This window comes from Leucoraja erinacea, chromosome 33 (genome assembly GCF_028641065.1).
Source record: "Leucoraja erinacea ecotype New England chromosome 33, Leri_hhj_1, whole genome shotgun sequence".
Classification (NCBI taxonomy): domain Eukaryota; kingdom Metazoa; phylum Chordata; class Chondrichthyes; order Rajiformes; family Rajidae; genus Leucoraja; species Leucoraja erinaceus.
In genome coordinates, this window is record NC_073409.1 from 14801229 (window position 1) to 14825488 (window position 24260).

At 38.1% G+C, this 24260-nt stretch overlaps 1 protein-coding gene across 2 annotated transcripts in view; it reads left to right on the forward strand.

The window, feature by feature from the left end:
• The first annotated feature begins 70 nt into the window (after positions 1-70).
• The window catches only part of iqch (IQ motif containing H), a 114357-nt gene continuing 90167 nt past the window's right edge, over positions 71-24260 (forward strand). For both annotated transcript variants that reach the window (XM_055661419.1, XM_055661420.1), the window contains exons 1-6: positions 71-279; positions 2019-2141; positions 6906-7003; positions 7799-7916; positions 13983-14099; positions 23991-24111. In XM_055661419.1, coding sequence (XP_055517394.1) covers positions 226-279; positions 2019-2141; positions 6906-7003; positions 7799-7916; positions 13983-14099; positions 23991-24111 — 631 coding nt within the window. In that variant the 5' untranslated portion in view covers positions 71-225. The remainder of the gene's footprint in view (positions 280-2018; positions 2142-6905; positions 7004-7798; positions 7917-13982; positions 14100-23990; positions 24112-24260) is intronic.

Sequence of the window (24260 nt, forward strand, 5' to 3'; positions counted from 1 at the left end):
TGAATCGCAGAGGTTTTCTGCTTAAATATTTCACGTTAATGAAATACATGTGCGGGATGTGGGGTCCAGGTGTGAAATGTGTGCTGATATCCGAGAGCGTGAGAGATCGTCCCCCCCTATTTTGCCCGGTGGCTGAGGTTGTGTTCGGTTGCTATGGGGACGCAGCTGGACTGAGGGTAAAGATGGCTAGGTGGTGAGAGCAGCGGGAGGCTGCGCCCCCCAAACATGGCTAAACACGCTACTAAAGCCCGCACCGATGTGGGGCACATCCTGGTCCAGGTACTTGTACATCTTCAGCACTCTGGGGGGGTGGTTCCTGTGGTCGCCAGTCCGTCCAGCTTCTCTCTGCACCAGACGCTGCACAACCTGGTTGGTCTCTCTCGGCCGGGTCTTCCCAAACCCCCACTGCCCATGTCCTGGCACAACCTAAAAACAACGCAAAAGGTGCTGGAGTGATCAGCTGTGTTTCTCCAGCACTTTGTCGCATGACACGCTTAGTTACTCCAGCACTTTGTGCCTTTTTTTTGTAAACCATTATCTGCAATTCCGTGAATCTAGTATATCCCAGTGTAACCTGGCCAGTCTCTCTCGGCTGAACTTTCCCAACTCCCCACCCCACCACTGTCTATGCCCCCCCCACCCACCCCCACTGTCTATGTCCCAGTACAACCTGGCTTTGGTCTCTCTTGGCTGAACTTTCCCAAGCCCTCCCCACCTGTATCCCAGCTCCCACTGACTGCCATTCAGCCTTGCACTCGCCCTATTCTCTGGCTTCTATTTAAGCAACGCCTTGACTTAAACACATCATCCCATTTCAAACCCTTCAGTAGTCCTTTTATTTCTCTATATTCTACACAAGGCTTGGATGTAAGGTGTCCCACTGATCAGTCCTTAATATAGTTGCTCCAGCACTGGCAACTGTGCCAAGACTAAAATGTAGGTATAATGCCCTTATGAATCTTTCTCTTTCACCCCCCCCCCCCCCCCCCCATTCAAAACTCTAGACTAGTATGTATGTGATTCATTCTCATGTTTTCCTCGATAACGGTTCTAGTTGGTGCCTTTGGAATTGTCACAACATTAAAGATGCTTCATAAATTTGTTTATTTTGTCAACTAGAATAATGCCTTTTTAAAAGGACATTTGACAAATATAGGTGGTGTGGGAGGGTGATGATCAATTGGAAAAGACCAATGGTGATATGGTGATTGGAACAAATTGTATATATATCTTTAAACATTGTGGTTGGCTAGCCATTGAAAAGCTCTAAAGGAATTATGAGTCAAGAGTCAAGAGAGCTTTATTGTCATGTGTCCCAGATAGGACAATGACATTCTTACATGCTGCAGCACAACAGAATATGAAAACATAATACAAAAAGGAAGATAAAAGTTCAGTGTGTCTATAGATCATAGACCATAGATACACAATAAATGAACAGATATACTGCAATAATAATAATAGACTGTTATTGTTCAGAGCCTATTTGCTATGAGAATGCAGGGTGACTTGAACGGGTTGGTTGAGTGGGCAGATGCATGGCAGATGCAGTTTAATGTGGATAAATGTGAGGTTATCCACTTTGGTAGCAAAAACTGGAAGGCAGATTATTATCTAAATGGTATCAAGTTGGGAAAAGGGGAAGTACAACAGGATCTGGGGGTCCTTGTTCATCAGTCAATGAAAGTAAGCATACAGGTACAGCAGGCAGTGAAGAAAGCGAATGGCATGTTGGCCTTCATAACAAAAGGAGTTGAGTATAGGAGCAAAGAGGTCCTTCTGCAGTTGTGTAGGGCCCTAGTGAGACCACACCTGGAGTATTGTGTGCAGTTTTGGTCCCCTAGTTTGAGGAAGGACATTCTTGCTATTGAGGGAGTGCAGCGTAGGTTTACAAGGTTAATTACCGGGATGGCGGGACTGTCATATGGGTCTGGATGAAAAGGAGACAAATGGACATCAGATAAGGAAAGAGATAATAATATTTATTTTAATGATTGCTTGCTCTTTTTTCTCTTTAGGTTCAAGAAGATCTTAAGGAACTGAAGGAGAATCTCTCACAAATAACAATACAAACTGATGGAAAGACATTGGATATTCAGTCACTTGAAACAGCCATACGCAGAACTGAAATTGGGCTGAAGGTCAGTGGAATTCAATGTGTATCTACTGATTAATAAATAATAAAGGCGTAGAGCCGTACAGCACAGAAACAGACCCTTTGGCCCAACTTGTCCATGCCGACCAAGATGTTATAGTCCCTGCCTCGACTGCCTTCTCCGGTAGCTCATTCCATACACGCATCACTCTCTGAGTGGAAAAAAGTTACCCCTAAGGTTCATATTAAGTCTTGCCCCTCCCACCTTAAATAATAGTAATAGTAAAACAATAATTGATAAATGTAAATCAACTAGAATATTAAATAAAAACACAAAAGCAAATCACTACACATGATGGATTAAAAGTACAAAATGCCAGAACTATTAAGTAAATCAGACAGCATATGTAGAGAGAGAAACTGATGTTACATTTCTAGTGAAAGGTCATTAACCTATGTTTCTCTTCCCATAGATGTTACATGTCCCACTAAATTAATATAAGTTGTTCTTCTTAAAGCATGAATGTTAATGAGATTTAATCCAGACATTCAGGGTTACTAAGGTTTTCACAAAATAAGTAAAGAGCTTTCAGTTGCGGGTGGGTCGATAACCAGCGTGCACAAATTTAAGGTGATTGGCAAAAAACCAGAGGCAACATGAGGAAAACTTTTTTATATGGTGAGTGGTTGGGGTTTGGAATGTGCTGTGTGATACGGTGGTGGAAACTGGCTGAATATTAGCTTTCATAAGGGATTTTGATGAATACTTGTAGGAAAGGAAAATTGCAGGAATTGGGGAAATAACCAAGGAAAGGACTAACTGGATTGCACTTTTAACAAACTCTTTAAGGATTGACAGCCTCCCTCTGTAGTGTATTCATTTATGAATATGTAGAATTAGTTGGCTGGAAAAGAAAAAGGGAAATGAAAATAAATGGAAAAATAGAATAAATAAGTGGAACCATTCCTTTTTGTCAATTTAATTTTTCTTTTGAATGAGGTACTTCCAGACAGGACTTGGCACCTACTGTATTAAAATTATTTTATTAGTTTTTAAAAAAAGTGCAATGCATCCTTTCAAAAGCAGCAAGAAGCCAAGTATTAGTTCCACACGAAGCCTTCAGTTGGGAAACTTGTCCAGGGACAAGCAGATGGGACAACCACCTCCCCCTGCTGGTGTGGCAAGAAATTAGTCTTGTCATTAATGGACATGAACAAACCAGGTAAGGAAACTGATCTGGTGTAGAGAGTTGAGAGATCCCTAAAGATGTTTGATATACACAGGATAAAGATGAATTTTCCTGGAGATTTGTCTGATAATTTCAGACCTGAAAACTGATGTTATCCTGTTAAAATGGTTTTGTTCGTTGTTGGTCCACAAAAATAACATTTATTTATTTTCCCAAAGATCAATCTTCTTCAAATAGTTGATTTGTTATCACTTTATCGACTAAACTAATTTAAACATTTTTTTAATTAATATTTAGTGCAAGGTAGGAAAATGACGTGTATATTATAATTATTGTGCCAGACTGTGGGATTAAACCACTCTAACCAAAGGAAAGTTCCAAATGTCATGGCTAGTGATTGTGTAAATGTATTTGAACAGATTGAAAAACAAGTGTTTTTTTTTGTTTTTTTTAATATTTTATTTTATTAGAAGTAAGTAGTCATATGGCACCAAAGTGCCTAATATATATTTTCATAATACATTTTATGTACAACTTTTTTTTTTGTTACATTGAAAAAAGATGAGAATAAGAAAAAGAAGTTAGATAGTAAAGGATAGAAAGATGTGAAATATATAGTGTGTGAAGAAAGAAAATGAGTAAATGAAGAAAGTTGACAGAGAAAATAGTGAAAAGAAAATAAAAGAAAAAAGAAAAGGAGATCATTATTTATAATCTTGACCAACCCTCGTCCAGTCCTGAAACAGTTATTTTTTACAATTGTGTTGCACCATATGATTCCAAAAAAACGACGAATGGAGACCAACTCATAGAAACATAGAAACATAGAAATTAGGTGCAGGAGTAGGCCATTCGGCCCTTCGAGCCTGCACCGCCATTCAATATGATCATGGCTGATCATCCAACTCAGTATCCCGTACCTGCCTTCTCTCCATACCCCCTGATCCCCTTAGCCACAAGGACCACATCTAACTCCCTCTTAAATATAGCCAATGAACTGGCCTCAACTACCCTCTGTGGCAGAGAGTTCCAGAGATTCACCACTCTCTGTGTGAAAAAAGTTCTTCTCATCTCAGTTTTAAAGGATTTCCCCTTTATCCTTAAGCTGTGACCCCTGGTCCTGGACTTCCCCAACATCGGGAACAATCTTCCTGCATCTAGCCTGTCCAACCCCTTAAGAATTTTGTAAGTTTCTATAAGATCCCCTCTCAATCTTCTAAATTCTAGAGAGTATAAACCAAGTCTATCCAGTCTTTCTTCATAAGACAGTCCTGACATCCCAGGAATCAGTCTGGTGAACCGTCTCTGCACTCCCTCTATGGCAATAATGTCCTTCCTCAGATTTGGAGACCAAAACTGTACGCAATACTCCAGGTGTGGTCTCACCAAGACCCTGTACAACTGCAGTAGAACCTCTCTGCTCCTATACTCAAATCCTTTTGCAATGAAAGCTAAACATACCATTCGCTTTCTTTACTGCCTGCTGCACCTGCATGCCTACCTTCAATGACTGGTGTACCATGACACCCAGGTCTCGCTGCATCTCCCCCTTTCCCAATCGGCCACCATTTAGATAATAGTCTGCTTTCCTGTTTTTGCCACCACAAAGTGGATAACTTCACAGTTATCCACATTATACTGCATCTGCCAAACATTTGCCCACTCACCCAGCCTATCCAAGTCACCTTGCAGTCTCCTAGCATCCTCCTCACAGCTAACACTGCCCCCCAGCTTAGTGTCATCCGCAAACTTGGGAGATATTGCCTTCAATTCCCTCATCCAGATCATTAATATATATTGTAAATAGCTGGGGTCCCAGTACTGAGCCTTGGGGTACCCCACTAGTCACTGCCTGCCATTGTGAAAAGGACCCGTTTACTCCTACTCTTTGCTTCCTGTTTGCCAGCCAGTTCTCTATCCACATCAATACTGAACCCCCAATGCCTTGTGCTTTAAGTTTGTATACTAATCTCTTATGTGGGACCTTGTCGAAAGCCTTCTGGAAGTCCAGATACACCACATCCACTGGTTCTCCCCTATCCACGCTACTAGTTACATCCTCGAACTCGTTATGAATTGGTCTGATTTATCCATTAGGAGGAATCGCATTTCCTCAAGATGAGCGGTGTCCAACATACTTGCAATCCACCTTTTAAGCGTTGGTATTGATGTAACCTTCCAAAATTTAAGTATTAATTTTTTTGCTATTATTAAACCATAGTTAAGGAATAGATTTTGAGATGTGTTCAATTTATTCCCATCTTCCATTACACCAAATATAATCATTTCAGTATTAGGTTCCATTCTTGTCTTGAATAATTTTGTAAATATTTCAAAAATATCATTCCAAAATCTATAAAGTTTTATGCAGGAAACTAAGGAGTGTGTTATAGTTGCCTTTTGGGCTAGATATTTATCACAAGTGGCGGATATATTTGGATTAAATTTGTTCAATCTTGTTTTTGAATAATATAATCTATGTACAATTTTAAATTGAATTAGATTATGTCTTAATCAAGTGTTTTTTACATTGCATCACAGGTTTAATCCTGAGAGGTCGCTCTATTGGTAAAATAAGCACCCCATTGAAAAAACGCTGTTTTCTTGGGCAAACATCCCTCAGCTTTGGTCAGCACCTGCAGGATAGAAGAGAGAGATTTCAAAAATATCAAACAATAAATATTTTTTGCTCATTGCTTGCAATGCATGCACAATAATAATTAATTTATAATTTATACAATAATGCTATGGTTTAAATATGTTTTTCTCGAAAACATAATCATAGAAATTGTGTCAGTTGTCATATCATTTGGATCCCCATTGCACATTAAGTTGTTACTGTTATTATTGTTTTTGTGAAGCATGATACCTTATTATTTTACATTGAAAACTCTTAAGAGTTTTAATATCAGCAACTTCAATGCTACTTTTACTTGTACTTTAAAAACATTTTCAGTGAGGAATGTGATTATTGCTTCATTGTCTTCATGGTGAACAGAAGAAACAATTTAAGGATGTCCTCAAGGCCACCTTGGGAAATAAATGTAATATTCTCCCCAGATTATTTGACCCTTTGATCCTTGATACCATGAAAACTGGGAAGGACATTCAGGATGCCATGGAGAATCCAGAACCTTTTATCGGAAGCACACCAAAGCCCAATATAAACTGTCAAAGAAATGCACTACCTCCTAAACTAAACCTATGCCTTTAATGCATATATGTGCCCAGAAATTCCAGTGCACTCTTATATATGCACCCACAAAGTTTGATTGACGTTCTTGGCAAGATGTTCATAATTGTTGTCCTTTTTTGTTATTCCCCAAAGCTTTTGAAGGATCCAATATGGCACCACTCAAAACCGACAAATCCATAAGCAATCCCTTCCTTGTTTCACTCCACTGATGACTTATGAAGTTGGAAGGAAAAGTGGGTCTTCACCTTACTGTTTTTCCAACTCTGCATTTATATTAAAGGAAATATGCAAATGGTATTTTTGACAACATGAATTATTCAAATCTCTCAGTGGTCATTTCAAGCCAAAATAGTGTTTGTCCTAATGCAAGCACGTGCAGGGTTGTTCAATCACCATATCCTGATGAGAATGAATTTTATTACAGAGACAAGCAGCAGAATATTTGAATTCGATCAATAGACAAGTGTTGACCCTTCCTGCTGTAGAATACAAAGATTTGCCAGCTGGTCACAGTTTAGCCGAGTGAGTAATATAGTGCATATTGTAAGTGCCAACTCAATTTGTTATTATTTGATCACTAGGATGGAATGTTAAGTCTTATGGAACCAGGATGTTGAATATTGAAAGTAATTCCTACATTTTATTGTGGAAAAATATCAAGAAGTAAAACTCATATTTGAAATTCCCTGCGGAGAGACATCGAAATGTAGGTTTCCCTATCTGACACACAATGAAAATCAACCATTCCCATGTGTGCAGGAGAGACAGCAATGGAACAAGTGCCAGAGCAGAGGACCACCTTGTGAACTGAATTACTGATATTTTGTTACTATTGTAAGATGTACAGTACCTTAAATGAAAAACTCGCTACTCCCCCAGACTCTTCTTTCTGTTCCAACATCCTCCTTTTGCTGCAAGTAAAACATGATTGTTTTCTTACTTTTCCAATTCTGATGACAGATTATCTTTCTATATCAATAGTACAATAGTTCCATCCTATACACTAGGGATTTACAGAAGCCAATTAACTTACAAACCTGCACATCTTTGGAGTGTGGGAGGAAGCCGGAACGCCCAGCGGCCACAGGGAGAACATACCGACTCCGTATAGACAGTGTCCGTAGTTAGGATCGCATCTGAGTCTCTGGGACTGTAAGGAAGCATTGTGTCACCCAAAGAATATAATCATTCATTGTGTTAATTAAACTCTTAGTTTGAAAAATTCCATTGAACATAATGTGCTTGTTTATATTAAAACTTTTTTTTGTCTCCAAAACCTCCAAGGAGTTAATGTTTTTATTAATTTGTTTGATTTAGTACGATTCCAGCCAATAGCAAAATAATAAAGAAACACGAGTCTTATCCATCTTTGCGTAAAAAGTATCAAGGACCTCGGTTGGGAAATGCACCTCAACATACCTCACCCGGAATTCAGGTATCAGATGCTTTGTTTAATTTTAATAAAAATGTATTAAAAATACCCATAGTTACATTTTTTTTCAGGATGGAGTCATATTAAGAGCCATAGCAGTTTTTGTGTTTAAATGCTGAAAAGGTATACACAATTTGATGGAGAAAGATGGAGATGACTATATTCGAATGCAAAAATCTCTAAAGCTTCAAGAATAATGCTACAAGACAATAATAAGAGCGGGTAGATTGGTGAGGAATATTTCTGGGGCACAGTAATACAGAACAGGTGAAACTATTATGTCTTTGAACAATAACTTGTTTAGATTTCCAGGAGAATATTATGCCCAAAGTTGCAACATGGAATGAAAATGAGGCTTGGGAAAGAATGGAGTGGAGATGTCTGAGCAATAATGCACAGTCTGCCGAATTTTAATAAACCAGAATGGCTCAGTGTGCTGATAATTTATTCTTCAGAGGAGCATAAATCTGGAGCTCACTTGCTCAGGATTTATAAGATTTGCAAAGAATAGAGTTATAGCTCGGAAACAGGTTCTAAAGTCCCCGCTGACCATCGCCACCCATTTACACTAACCCTACATTAAGGGCCTGTCCCACTTGGGCGACCTAAACCCTGAGTTCTGTTGAGTTTGCCCTCGACTCATACTCACAGCATGGTCGACACAAGGTCGTAGGAGGTCATCGTAACTCTCCTTCATGCTCAAGAGTGGTCTCTGCGTACTCAAGGGCTCAGCTAGGTCGTGGCCTTTTTTCCAAAATGTTAAAAATGCTTGCGAGTAATAGAAGGTTGCCATGGGAAAAAATCGATACTTTTTTTACTCGTAGGTTTAGTCGTAGTAGGTCGCCACGTTAGTCGTAGGTAATCGAGGGTAGTCAAACATAGTCGAAGGTAGTCGTAGATAGTCTTCATCATAGTTGAAGGGAGGTCAAAGGAGATCGAAGGAGATCGTCTTCAATCTCCACTATTCGGTGTCCAATTTACCCCAAGTTAGCCGTAGCTAGTCATAGCTAGTCGAAGCTGGTCTTCAACATAGTCGAAGGAAGTCGAAGGAGGTCTTCTACATGCCATTTTTTAAAACTATTCTAAACCTGCCAATTAGGTCGCCTAAGTGGGACAGCCCCATTAATCCCATTTTTACATTCTCCCCAGATTATCTATATAGGCCATTTATTTCAACCAAATAAGAGGAACAGGATTCACAGATGTAAATAACTTAGAATAAATGTTAAGTTATGGATGTGGTCTTGAAAACAGTGCTCCACTAGATTCCATAAACCAAGAGCTGAACCACTCTGATTAGTCAGAATATAAAAACCCAGCTACAGTTTATCAGGATATTCAAATGAAGTGGACTCTAAAATCGCTATTTGTGCAGGGCCAGCTGGAGCTCCCGGTTATTGATTGGGGATGATCAGCCACGATCACAATGAATGGTGGTGCTGGCTCGAAGGGCCGAATGGCCTCCTGCACCTATTTTCTATATTGCAAGCCACTTCAGTACCCTTTCCTATTCCCATATCGATCTGACTGTTCTCTGCATCTTCCATTGCCAGAGTAAGGCAACATACAAAAGGAAGAACAACAGCTCATATTCTGCTTGTATAGCCTACAACCTAAAGATTGAATTCTCCAATTTCAGACTACTCCAAACTTTCCTTGTCATCTACCCAGCAAGGCTTGCATACTGTAAAGGGCTACAAAGTGAAGTTGTGCAGAATTGTTGGCACAACACATTCTATACATGTTTTAAACAGAAGGTCAGATTACTCACGCAGCTGCTTCGTAAAACCTGTACCTAGGGTCAACGTTGCAGATGTCAGATCAGCTTTCCTGAGAGTGAAAGCTACTGGCCTACATGGAATCCTTGGCCATGTCCTTCGAACCTTGGTGGAGTATTTGTGGACATCATCTACTTCTCCCTACTCGAATCTGAGATTCTCAATGCTTTAAGAAGACCATGATGTCCCCAGTGCCAAGATAGCATGCCTTAATGACTACCTGTTAGTGGCTCTGCAATCCACCGTCATGAGGTGCATTGATGCTGATCATAGCGCACATCAACTCCAACCTCCCAGACAGTCTGCCATGACCACCAGGTCCAGTAGGAACAGGGCCATCTCCCTGGTCCTACACTGATTGCTGGACCATCGAGGTAACAAGGACACCTACAGTATGTCAGACTACTCTTTATTGATTATTTTCCGTACACTCCCCTTTCCCCATCTATCCACCATCCCTCCTTCTGATTCCACTTTCCTTTTTAAAATTTCACTCCAAGCTCATTCCCACCCCTTCCCCTCACCTCTTTCAACCAGCTATCTCGCATCCACTCTATCAGTTTGGAGAGGAGTCAAGAACCGAAACGCATCTGTCCATTTCCCCTCCACGTATGCTGCCTGATCTGCTGATTTATTCCAGCAATCTGTTTTGTGCTCAGAATTCCAACATCTGCAGTCCCTTGTGTCCCCACAAATTACAAAGGACTTGACAATTCTGGTCATATCATAAGTAAAAATTAAATAACTGCATTAATTTTTTGCAGACACTTACCATTTATGAAATTTTGAAATACTCTTCCAACTCATTATCATGTTTGTGTTAGCCAAGGTAGAGACTTTATTCAAGGGTCAGCACACCTGCATTGTCCAAGCAGGCTAAATGAAAAGAAACCATGGATAATTTTGCTTTCCTTTTGTCTCACCTATGCTGCCAATAAAACATACATTATTCTATCAAATCAGAACCATTCTCAATTAATTCTTTGTTTGTGTTGATCTAAACCCATATGGTAGTAGGATACAATGCAGTTACCATTGGATGAGTGCAGAATTAAGTTTGGGTGGGATTTTCCATGATAGATTATCCCAGCAATGCCACCATGTAAATTGGGTCAGATACCGAAGAATTGCTGATGCGCCGTGGCATTTTTATGAGAAGAAAATAAACTAAACATACCATGTTGCTTTGCAGAAGAGGCAAAGTCACTCCTTCTATGCAGGCTGAACCAATTTACATTAATTTTAGCTGTAGCACCATTATATTTATATCTATGCACTATGAAGACCAACAATAACATTAATTGCTCATTTCTACATGGAAAAAGCTGTTAAAAGATATTTCTGAAACCTCGGATGAGCAGAATCTATATTAAAGTGACTGATTTTGCCCAATTGTATTAAACATCAAACCTACGCATCTACATATTACTGCACAGTTTTAGCTACTTACGTACTTGAAAATGCAATAAGAAAAATTGAATTTCCCATCTGAACCAGTCATTTATAGCTTATTAGCATATGTTAGTGTTCACAGACTCTAAAAGGCTTTAGGTTGTTTTACCAGCACGAAATTACATCATTTGGCAGGAATAGAAAACAAGTCATATTTTTGCCTTCAAGCTATTAGTTTATTTCATAAGACACATCTGAAACAAGGTTGGAGTGAAAATGTAATCATGCTACCTTATTGTACTGTAAATACAGGTCTGTGCAGTCATGTATGGCACAATTTGATTCCTTATACATTCATCGAAGGAAGGTTGGATGTGATAGATTAGTGTACTGTAATTCGCTGCTCATTCTGGTGGAGATGTTTAGGTATATGTGTGTACTGATAGGCCTCATTTCTTTTTCTTTTTGCTAATACTTCCTCTTCCCCAGTTCCATGCCTTTGTTAACCTTCAGGTTCCATACCTCCTCCCACAAGGATAGTACAACATCTCTTCAAAGTTGTCCTTCGATACACTGCATTTCTACATTTACAGTGAAGGGGTTACTTAAGATTTTTAATGTAACGTATGGAAAATGAACTTAGAGCCTCAAAGATTTTATTTAATGAAGAGGACAAATTTGATTTTAACAAGGTGTAATATAACATCGAGTAGGTCAGAAGATTTGCAGACCATTTTTGGGTTGGATTAGGAATTAATAGGCAGATCGGAGGTTGCAATCAATACTATGGTATTAGTGATGCCTCAGGATCAGTAAGCAGTGTGATCCCAGAAGAGTTGGCATTGAAGTTGTTACACTTAGCAATGTTCTGGAGGAGACAATGAACAAGTATGTTTTAGTTACCACATGTGGTTGCCATTGGCAGATCGAAAAAATATTTCAAACAAAGCTACATAGGCTGGTGGAATGGGTCACCATCAACGGATGCCTTCAATGTCAATGCATTGAAATACATTGTGCACATGTGTAGTGTAAATGCCATGCATATTTATATCATGAAGGTTGTTGAGTGAGGTGAATAAACAGGGAATTAGAGTACAATAATACCTGAAGGATCAGGACCAGCAATGTGAAACTATTGCCAAAGCAAATAAAATATTGGATTGTATTGCTTGGGTAGCTGAGTGCAATATAAGGAATACCATGGCATTCTTGTGTAAACCTTTATTAGGCCTCATTGAGTAAAGTTTAAGCAACTTCAAATGTGGCCGTATATAACAGGGCAAGTAGATCTATTTGAAGTCAGGAAAGAGCACTAAAAATGTTGCAATTATTCTCTGTAGCTAATCAGGAATTTTTTTAAGACAATGAAAGATTAAGATTTGGTCCATGTCCATAGACTCTCGACTCTTATCATTTGAAAGTCTAAAAACTGAAATTGATCGTTTTTTTGTTATTAGGGGTTATAGAACCATAGTCGGTGGCTAGAGTTGCAATACTTATCAACTGTAACGTAATTGAGGATCAAAATAGGTAATAAAGAGCAACTGTAAATGCTGGTTTGTACCAAAGATGGACACAAAACGCTAAAGTAACTCGGGTCTCTGCGGAAGACGGAAAGGGGTGGAGATGGGAAGATGTGATTAATGAGTGGAATCGCGTTGGAGGTGACGGAAATGTTGGAAGATGATGTGTTCGATGTAGAGACTGAGGGGGAAAAGTGAGATGTAACACCTGTCCTCCTCTAACCTCATCTTCTGCATCCGGTATTCCCGATGTGGGCTTCTGTACATTGGCAAGACCAAGTGTAGATTTGGCGACTGTTTTGCTGAACACTTATGGTTGATCCTCCAAGGCCAACTAGATCTCCTGCTTGATAACTACTTTAACTCCCCTTCCCATTCCCATGCTAATCTTTCAATCCGGGCCTCTTCTATTGCCACAGGGAGGCCACATGCAAATTGGAGGAACTGCACCTGATACTTTGCTTGGGTTGCTTACAACCCAACGATATGAACGTTGAATTCTCTAATTTTAGGTAACTTATACAAACACCTCCCTGCCACCTCCCCTCCCTTTTATCCCCCTTCCTCCACTAAAGGTCTGTAAACCAGCTCCACAGTTTGCAACTATGTAACCTCCTTGAGCTCACACCTGCCTCTATTCAACAATAGGCCTATCAACGAACCTCCTTGCCTGAGGTAATCTGTTGTCTTTTGCGTTATCGCTTCCACTTTTATTCCCGACCTTCTTACAACAATGAGTCTGAAGAAGCGTCCTGCCCTAAAACATCACATCCATTTTCTCCAGAGATGCTGCCTGGCCCGCTGAGTTACTCCAGCATTTTGTGCCTATCAAAATAGGTAATTCCTGATCCTAAACACCCATGGGTCAGATAGGCTAGGGAAGTCAAAATAATGCAAATCATGTGGAATGCCAAATTATACGTTACTGCTTTTAAAATTTCAATAGATATTTAAGACTGTGTCCTTCACTTGCTATGCTTTCCTGCTTTCCTGGAAGGAAGAGTCACTGAGGAATTTCCCTGCGGTTATTTTACCACATCTTTGCCTCTCCCTGGTGATTATGGATGGTGTGGGGGGAAGAGGTTGTGGGTTGGAGTAAAATGGGGTGATGACTTGGCAGTGTGATGGCAGATGGTGATGTACTTGGCCTAGGACATTGGGACCAGAATCTGGGACATTAGATTTACGGGTTTATACATTATCGAGTGAACATAAAGAGAAGATTAGCATAGTGCAGAGTAGAAAAGGATTGAAAACCTCATGAAGAAACCTCAGTCTGCTGTAACTTGCCTTTTTATACTATTGTTAGATCATTTAAAGCAACAGCATGCATAAGTACATTTCAATAAACTAATTCCATATATTTTTAATAGCATAAAATGGCCATGGATGTGAAAATTTTGCGTGATCCAACCCACCCAAAGAATAGGAATCTTATCAATGAAAACTATGGGCTTCGGTTTCCTATTATTAGAAACGCATTGCCTGAAGTAAGTACAGAATTCCATTTATTGTAAGAGTTTTATATTTGACTGTGATGGGATGATACCAATTATTGAATTATAATTAGTTTATTTCTGAGGCTGTTTTTTTTTTCTCTCTTGAATTCCTAAAAAACTGAACAAACTGTTAAAACGACCAACTCTGTAACAGAGGAATGTATGTTCAATCTAAATGAGCACAAGCACCAGCTAGTGCGTGAAATTTATGTTCTGCATATGTTCGATTCAGAAACCTTTGAATGATGCTGATCCCAACACTTTGCAGTGAAAGTTGCTAAACTTTTGCGGAGTTGGGTAGTTCTAGCTCGGATACTATATTGAGCATTAGTGTTCAGTTTTCCAGCTTCTGTCTGGACACTAGAAATCAACGCACTTGGAAAATAAATCATAATCAAGTGTGCTATTGAGGGTGAAAAAGGTCCTGCATTGTTGTTGAAGTTGAGCAGTGAGCTCTCCTAATATCCTATAGACCAATTCCATTCAGACCATAGAAATATGTTGAATCTAGGAAGAATCTATTTAGTCCAACACTTCAATGCTATCTCCACAAAAAAATTATGATTGAAGATTTATTTAGTCTATGCCACAAAAAAATGAAATAATTGATCATTTCAGTCAAACTTGTAAATTATTGTTCTGCACAGTGTGAGTGACAGCTATTGAGTTTGAATGTAATTTATTATATGTGAAGTACTATGAGGATTTTTTGAGAACAGGATAAGATGCAGTATAAATCTGTATTTTATTTTAGTCTGTGTCTTACCTGACACTCTCACACAGTATAAATGTACCTTTTAAATTTTGTCAATGCATTCACTTTTTTATGATTAGATTTAATCATAAATATGAAGACCTGCATTAACAGCAGGCGAATGCAGATGTATTTATGGAAGGTGCATTGTTTTAAGGAAATAACTATCTTGCTAGATCAATTTGCTCAGCATTACAGCTCCGTGTGCATACCTGTATCTTGTTTGATTCCTTTTTACAAATATAAGTAATATAATGCAGGAATAGGCAGTTCAGATTACTGTCCTCCTGCCACCAGGCTTTAAAGTTCAAAAGAGGAAGATATGCCAACCTATAGAAAACATAGCCACAGTCTAGTGTACAGTATGTGAATCTGCTTTGAGGAAGAATGTGTAAGCTTTGGAGATGATGCAGAGGTGATTTACTAAAATGGTGATGAATCCAGTGATGAGGAGTCACAATTAAATTAGCTGGGGAAGCTGGTTGGACGAGGGAAAGGAGGTAAAGATTTGTTTTTTAAGTTTAGGCCATAGATTAGCAATGTTACAAAATTTTGAGATTTTGAAAATCAAGTCTGCAATTTATCCCATCAGATAAAGCATAAACAGAAGTTTAATTTGACACCTAATTCACTTTCATATCTTCAGCATTAAAAAAATGTTCATACTCGGAAATTAGCATCTTGTTCCCTATTGCTTTTCCATTGACTTTACACAAAAGTGATCGAGAACAGTCAAAAGCCCATAACTTTCTTAAAAATTAAGAGAACTGAAAGAAATTTTCAGTTATTGTAGATTGAAGCATTCTGAAATAAATATGAAATAATCTTACTTGGATGAGCTGAAATTAAAGCATATAATTAGTTAGTTACCTAATTGTAGCTCATTACAAAACTCAATTAATAGATCTAAACATCTATTCATTTCTTAAGAAAAGGTTAACATTTTTAAATAGCCTAAGTGTCCAAGTAACATTCACACAAGAATTCACAATATAACAATATTTTTAAATCTCATTGTCATGAATTTATAGGCCAAATGGAAGGAATTTAGTGTTTAATTCCTGTAAATTAATGGCCATTTAAATCATCTTGCGAGTGAGATTTTGTGGAACACGATGGATTGGAACGTTGCGGTTGCAGTGAATTTAAACCCCATATCGGCAGGAAAAATACTGCCGGTTCGTATTTTAATATAAATATTTTAATATAAATCACCTTTTCGCAACGTAAAATTTGGATTAAGCTAATCCTAAGAAGCACGTTTATATGTAAAATAAACGGCTTTCCTTTAGCTGTCCTGTACATGAAATCCGTCCCGGTTATCGGTGTTGACGGCATTAGAAGTGGATTTTTCTTTTACTCCAGCTCTGAAAAAAAAATAAAAAAAAATTCACAGAACGGCCGTTGGAACAATTCTTCAGCATTAGCTAGCACCCCGAGAAAATATATCCAGGACAGGCAGGAGAAAAACTGCATTTTAACCCCACCCCCCCCCCCCCCCCCCCCCCCCCCCCCCCCTCCCAAAGGCGCCAAAGTCACGCACATGGCCAGTGACAGAACTGCAGCGCCGCTGAAGGTAAGTTTTGTAACATACCTACATAGATCAGCAATCATGTCAGTGAATGATGAAACTTATCCAAGGGCTAAATGCTATTCCTACATATTCATTAGACCAAAGAAAAATTAGAGATCACACAAAACAAAGTAATTACCGCCTGCAATAGCTGAATGATTCATAACTAGAAGATTGCTATTTAAAATGATTTGCCATGGACCAAAGGGCAGAATAAGACAAAGTAGTTTTGCAAAATGCACAGTTGTGATTGGAAATCACTGTCTGATTGGGTAGTGTGTACAGATTCAATTGGACAAAACTTATTTGGATGTGCTTGAAGGAGAAGACAGTTTCATGGGATATATTTGGTTTAGAGACACAGACCTTTTTGCCCACCTGGTCCATGCTGACCATCAATCACACGTACACACTCGTTCTATGTTCTATCCACTCCCTACACACTAGGGCCTGCAAAACCTTGTGTCTTTGGGAAGTAGGAGAGCAGGAAAATAGGATATTGTTCTTGAAACAAGTCAAGCACTGAATGGACTGGTTATATGTTCATTATTATTGTTCACATTACTATTGCATGTTTAGTAGGGAAATTGAGAAAGCACAAAAATCTTTCATTTTTGTCTGTAGATTGTAGGACACGTTTTCTAATAGCAAAAAATAGAAATTGTTTTTTTCTCTACTACAGTTCCTAACCTCTCCAGAACTATGCAGCCACATTTTTCTGTGTGCTGTGTCCTGCGTAACTATAGAGAAAACCCTGACATGGGGTGTACAGCATTAAAATTGTATGTGAATCTTTGAACAGAATTAGTGGGTGGGGATAAATATATTTTTCTATTCTGTAATATACGGGGGAAGTGTTTTTTTGGAATAAAAGCACTGACTGTTCTATTGTAGAAAAATATGCCAATTATTTTGGGCTGGATTTCAACAAAACCATGGAGAAATTTTAGTTTAATGACGGCATCTGCAACACAGATGAAAGTCACTCGGTTTTCAGGCTGTTACTTGACAGATTCTTGGCAACTGAATGAAACTTTGGCAACTGAATGCATGCAGCTCAATAAATGAAAAATTGTACTGTAAAATAAGACTATGTGAGTTTTAGTAATTAGAAAATCTACAATACCTTTACACCTTCACATTTCTCTATTTGGCCGACTGCACCAAAAAGTCATATTAGGCTGAAACTTAGTTTTGAAGGTTACATAACTCAGCGTGTAAAGCACAACCACTGAAAAGGTGTACATTAAGGTGAGGGCGGAAGAAATATGGCGTTTATTTCATGAGCATTATTTTTATACGCATTCTTAAGGCTGCTTTAGGTTGGAACTTTGAAAAAGAAATATATTATGAGCAGAAATTCTTGCACTGTATTTCCATGTAATTCGGATGAGAATATTATCAGATAGGGGCTACTCCTATGAGATATTTAATTTGTGAATCTTGGGCTCTGACATTTTAATACAAATGGGTTGATGTGGATGTTAAAATACGCCCAGAGGAACTTCGTCCAAATGTATTGGATTGTGCCAATAGGAAAAATGCCCTGGAGTGACTGAAGAAATTGCCCCATCTACCCTTTTTTTAAATGTCCTCATTAAAAAGGGCATTTCTTTCCTCTCAACTACAACAACCAGCTGTTTTCAGCAAATATGTGCTGGCATAGTTTAAATATGTCTGTGCTATGGTCAAAAGAAGTAAAATACCTTAACATATTAACTGATCGATTTATCACTTATCAAGGAGGCATGAACGATTGGCCTTGTTAAGGGTGTGTTGAGGATTACAAATGACTTATTAAAGGTCAGTGGAAGCGATTGCAAGCAAATACAGTATATTACAAAAAGATGTATATAGAACATAAATCCTAAACTGCTGCTCTGATTGGTGCTAGTCAACAGAAAGAAAGGGGGCATCACCAGAATACTAACAAAGGTGATTAATGTAAAGAGTTTTAAGTCCCAGAGTACCACTGCCTGATATGTAATACCGTATAAAGGAAGGGAGTGCTTGCACATAAGATAAAAGACTAACAATACTGTATAAGTGAACTATCATTGAGGCAGATTTTGTCACAACAAACATTAATAGACAAACACCCCAAATATGTGACAGTGTTTGTTCTGTTGGCTTTACTATAACTGAGCTATGTCCACTAACCTGCCAAAGTTTGTCAGGTTTGCAACATGAATAGTTCTGAAATGGGGTTATTAAAACATAACATATTAGATACCCATTATCTACCATCCAGTTTACCTTTCAACTAACTTGGTTGGCTAATTTGACATTGGGCATTCAACATCTTTGTTCAAATAAGTCTCTGCTTCCAGAGTCCATTTAGTTGCCAATATGTAGGTTATGATGTGAATCTTGTTACAATTGAAATATAATCGATTTCTTGTTTTGCCAAACCATTTGCAAATATGGTTCAGTATTTACCACCAGTCGCATTTAAACTAGCTTTCAAACTTCTGTGAAGGGTAGAACATCATTGACAGTATGCATCTGCCATTTATCCAAATGTATGTGCAACTCAATTTTAGTCCCTATACCTACCGAGTTAATTGGTGTGTACTTGTGTATATATACTGCTTCATATTGGTAGCAGTTTTTCGGAGAACCTATAATTCCAAAAGTCAGGATGGTGAGGAGTTGCTGAGTTGCCTTTACTTGTTTTATCACTGGCATTGATCAGTTCCAGAAATGCTCTTCCCTTCTGCTGTTAAGGTCCTGGAACTTTCTGAGACATTGCTTTTAGTGACTTTTGTAGTTCTTCATGGTGACGTTTGATTGTTGCTGACCACACATTCTCAGCTACTTTGTTTCTGCATATGTTGTCCCTGCTGAGGCAAGATCGAGTGATATAAACCCACCTAATGTGAAACAATGGGCTTCATAAAGTCTCGGAATCTTTGATGATGGATTCTGATTTTAAAGATGTTCATAACTGAGTATTACATTTTTGATGAGGAAGCTAAGTATGTATGGGATTATCTGTGAAGTACTCTCTGCTGGTATTTCCTGATCGTTAGAAAATTGCAAATCTATCCCTAATTCGTGAATATGAAGCAAAGGGGACACACATGAAGTTCCAAGAATATTAGCATTCTTTGATGAAGACTGCTCAAACCACAACATCTTCTGATGATTGAGAAGGGGCAGCTATAACAAAAATCTCCCACCCATCATTTGTCTTCAACAAACATTTCCATCAGTAGTGATTGCTGCTGTCTCCAGTGTCTCCACATTCATGTCACTTTTTGTGTATTGTCAGGTTTCTGTTCCTACACTACTGATGGAAAACAGATGTTAATGGTTACAGCTGTTTTAATCTTTTGTGCGCTGCACACACTGCGGACAACTTGGCCTAGAAGTTCTGTTGATTAAAACAGGTCTCTATTTTTTATCAGTGCCACATGTTTAAAAATATTTTTTTTTACCTTGAGTGGTTGCATTTGGGGCCATTTCTGTTTTGAATCACGGCACCCTGGAAATCCAACTGGTTCCTCTTCATCCTTGTACTAATCTGATATCTACATCAGTTGCATGTTGGTTGAAAGCATTCTTCATATACCTGATACAGAAATTTCTCATACAGTGGAATATTGAGGGGCAGATTAAGCAAATTTGTGGGTCGTGGCCATCATTATTCCTCACTGCATATTAATAGAATTGGGTTTAGGATCCTACACATTTTATGTTGTAAACACCTTCTAACTTAAGGGAGACAGCCCTACCAAAAAGTACCATCATCCCCACTCCACCGTCTTCTTTTGTTCTGAACCCAGCTCCACACCCAGAAGATCTTCCTTCTGATCCCTTCCTTCCTAGAAACAAAGGCCACAAGTGGAACACCCCCCACAGATCTACTGAGGTCACATAACTGGCTCCAGGTGCCAGTGTACCGCCTGCTACCAGTGAATCGCCTGCTACCAGCCCATCTATCCCCCTTTCAATTGAGCGTGCTTCAAAATTCACTTTTTGTGATTACTAAAATTTTCAACATCTCATCCAAAATTGAAACAGTTAATGATACGCCACCAAGGGTGTCAATTACAGTGCAATAGAATTTCTCAACGCTTGTTTTTTTTTCTGTGGTTAGAAGAAAAGACCTGGTGAGTACATTGATGCTGTGACTTCAGGGAAAATCTTTTCCTATTATGGTCACTATACCATTGAAAGGCTTACTATTTGTAGGTACCTGTATCCGTACAACCCGTGCTCCCTCCTGCTGTGCCTTGTAGCTTAAAATAACAGCAGCCGTTGATACCACTGAATATTTCAGTTTTAGGAATGTTTTCTTTGCATCCTAGCAATTTTATTAATTCTTCCTTTTCTCTACATCCTTTGAAAAAGTGTTCACTGTGGATGTATTGCTGTAAAGTTCTGTCTGTAAGTACTAAAACTTAAATATTCCACAGCATATGCTTCACTTCCAAAGTAAACCAGCCTGAATTTGTACAGCCAGAATTTGAAACCTCATTCATTTCTTTTTTTTCATTAAAAAATGTTAACGTCTAACTAAAACTACGAAAACCTTCAAAGACATTTGTTTCTACTTTGGTCTTTTATCTCAATGTTAAGGCACAATTGTGCTAATCTGAAACATAATCTCACTTTGTTTCAGCCTGACAATATTTAAAAGGCTGATTCAGATTTCAGTTGTCATGTAAGCAAAACAACATGACCTCAGTGTATGTCTAAATTATTAAACCCAATTTAGGAAATATTTTGTGTAATCATTTGTAAATATTTTTTGTGAATGAATATTATTAATGCACAGCCTGACTAACTGGGTTTTTAACTTTTATACTAGATAAGTAGCTCATCAGCTGCTTGAGAAATGTGAAATGAGATTATTACAGGTATATCGTAATTGATACTTTTTTCTTGTTGTTCCCATTAGCAAATTCATGTTGTGCAAATTCAGTCACAGTAAAATCAGGACATGCACAATTTTGATTATTAAACACCACCAAAAATATAATTATGCACTCTTTGAGGAAAGAAAGGAAAATGTTCCCCAATGTACAATTTTACCTGAAGCTTGGCTAGTGGTGCTCTGCAAAAAACAAACCATGACATTAGAAGGCAGACGATTGTTAAGCAGCCTCAGAGACTGGTGCAAGCAATAATGTGCAGTAAAATAATACTTTGTTAGGGAAGCTTAACAAAACTGGAACAGTGAGAGTTTTTATCCTGATATTGTTGCCTCTTGTTTGACTTCTGCACTGTTTATATCCTATTCAGTAGTTATTGTAATGCTAGTGGTTCAATCCGAATTGATAAATTGTTTGAAGTGGCCAAATTGGTAAAATTTAACAACAGGATGATTGAAGTCTTTTCACTTAAGAATTATTTATTTTTCACACACGCCCTTATCTTAAAGAGCAACTTTAAAGGTTGGGAAAGATTTTGTGTCTACCTTTGGTTATAAACTGGTGTCTGCAGTTCCTTTTTATCACATTTAAAAGTTGTGATTTGTAGAGCTTCAATTTCCCTTGTTCTATGACTATTTAAACTCCATTAAAAACATTTGACTGGTCTATAAGCAGACATTATTCAGCAATTTCACTCTAACTGTCCAGAATATATTTAGTTTTTTTTAGATGCTTGTACTAAAAGTCTTAGTATGCATTTAAAATGAAGCGATGAAAAATGGTATTGAAAAGTAAAATCGCCATCTGAAGAGATGTTTGTATTATTATTTACCAGTAGCCATTGTACATAAATATATCTTAGCTCTATTCATTTTCATTTTTGGTATTTCATAATAAAAATTACAGTCAATATTTATAGATTCTTTATCGTGTACGAGACTTGGCATATGTCTAATCCATTAGATTTTGGTTGCACTACAGTAATTCAACAATTGCATTCAGAAAATCTTTACAAGAAATACACAAATTAATACAGTGTCATAACAAAAATTGGAGATAGTTGCCAAGACAGAGCTAAGGAACAGATGACTACAATCAGTATACTCTCAACCAGGCATTGGGAAGTGAAGGTCACCCCATCTTTTATGACAGAAGAACATTTGTTGGTAAACAAATTCATCTTTCTAAAGGTCACCATTTGTTTAAGTTTTTATCCAGCGCTTGTCATCTGGAATATAAGACAAGTCTGTCATTCAGCCACGCAGGGTGCAAAAGAAACGTGCTGCATGGATGCAGTAATAGTGTTCTAGTATGTTTCAGCATTCTTCGGTATCATGGTGCCTGATTGGGATGCTATGGGCTGTTGGTTTACAGCTGTCTGTGGGCACGACAGAGGTCCAGCTATGAATTACAATAAGATAGGTCCATACTTTCTGACTGTTGCAAGCTGGACTTCTGCCTGGAACTGACATTTTCAACAATAACAGCCAGCACATATCTTCTTTTTTTTTTCCACTCTCATTCGCTTTATGCTATCTCTGCTTTAAAAAATGTTTTCACACAACAGCACCTGAAATTTCAATAAAGTTCTGCATCAAGAATATTCTGTCGACAATTTATGCCACATCATCAAGCCTGAAAATGAGTAATGAAATGGTAACTGTTTGCTGATTTGAATTCTAGTTTCCATATTTGTCCCCTATGGTATTGTCCTCTATTTTGAAGCATTGTTATTTCTTACTCGGTGTTTAATTTCTTTCCAGTCTCCAGAGAAAAAGGTGGCAGACATATGCAGCAATCATTTATTTTACAGATTTGCTGTGATTGCTCATTTTGCTTGCATATCATGAGTCACTATATTTCAAAATAATACTTTTCATTCAAAATCCTGAGCAACATTTCTAAGATATGTATGGTGTTAAAAGTGCTTGAAATAGAGGATGGGGTACAGCCACTACTCAAAAGGTTTAATTAGGTACATGTGTCTTGATGTTTACTGGTAATCTTTTTATAATATGCATTGTCATCTCCCACGTCATACCCACAGAACTGGACAACTATATCCTCCTGTACTGCAAAGGATTATTGCAGAGAGTGGTTCATTTTTCTGTACCTGTTAAATGAAATATTTTAAATCAGCGGTTGCCACGTTCAAGTAAATGAAAAGAAAGCTGAACCGATAAGACCGATCATTCTAATTTCATACCATTACATTTTCCATGTGCGTGCCGATATAACTGCACCTCATAATGACACACCCTTCCTTACCTTATATGTACTGTGTACCAAGAAGAAAGCAAGAGTAAAATACATTATGGCTCTTTCATTATCTTCTAAACAGGCAGATCATAAACAGAAAGATGCGAAAGAGCAATAGTGTACATGGGTGATTCTTGGATATGTCTGAGCTTCATTAATATAAAGCTATCATGAACATAGTTATCATTCTGATGGGGTGCATATCTCATTATTGGAGTGGCCAGAGTTGAGCTGAAGAAACTAAAAATATTATGTGTATTTTCACATTATTAGCAATTACAAATAGAAAACTTTCCAAATGAGCTAATGATTTTTGGCTGATTAGTGGGTAATATTCACATGAAATTTTATTTTAAAAGTTTAGTTACTATCTCATAAAATGGAAAAATTAATAATTCATACTTTCTTTCCCACAGATACCTTCACAAAAACTTGCTAAAGGCACGACAATTTCCCCAATTGCTATTTTGCCTCCAGCCAATCGTCAAGATCCATCTCTCCTTCCTCCATTTGTGTCTGAAAAAGATGCAAGAAAAGGTGAGCAATGTTGCAGGATGTTATGGCCAGGTCTGAGGTGGAGCTGGAGGACTCTGTCATTGGTGCACATCCACCAGCAGACAGTTCAGTGGACCTAGCAATTCTTAGTGTGGTTCATTCAGCCTTCTTTGGTAGTTTGATATGCAACA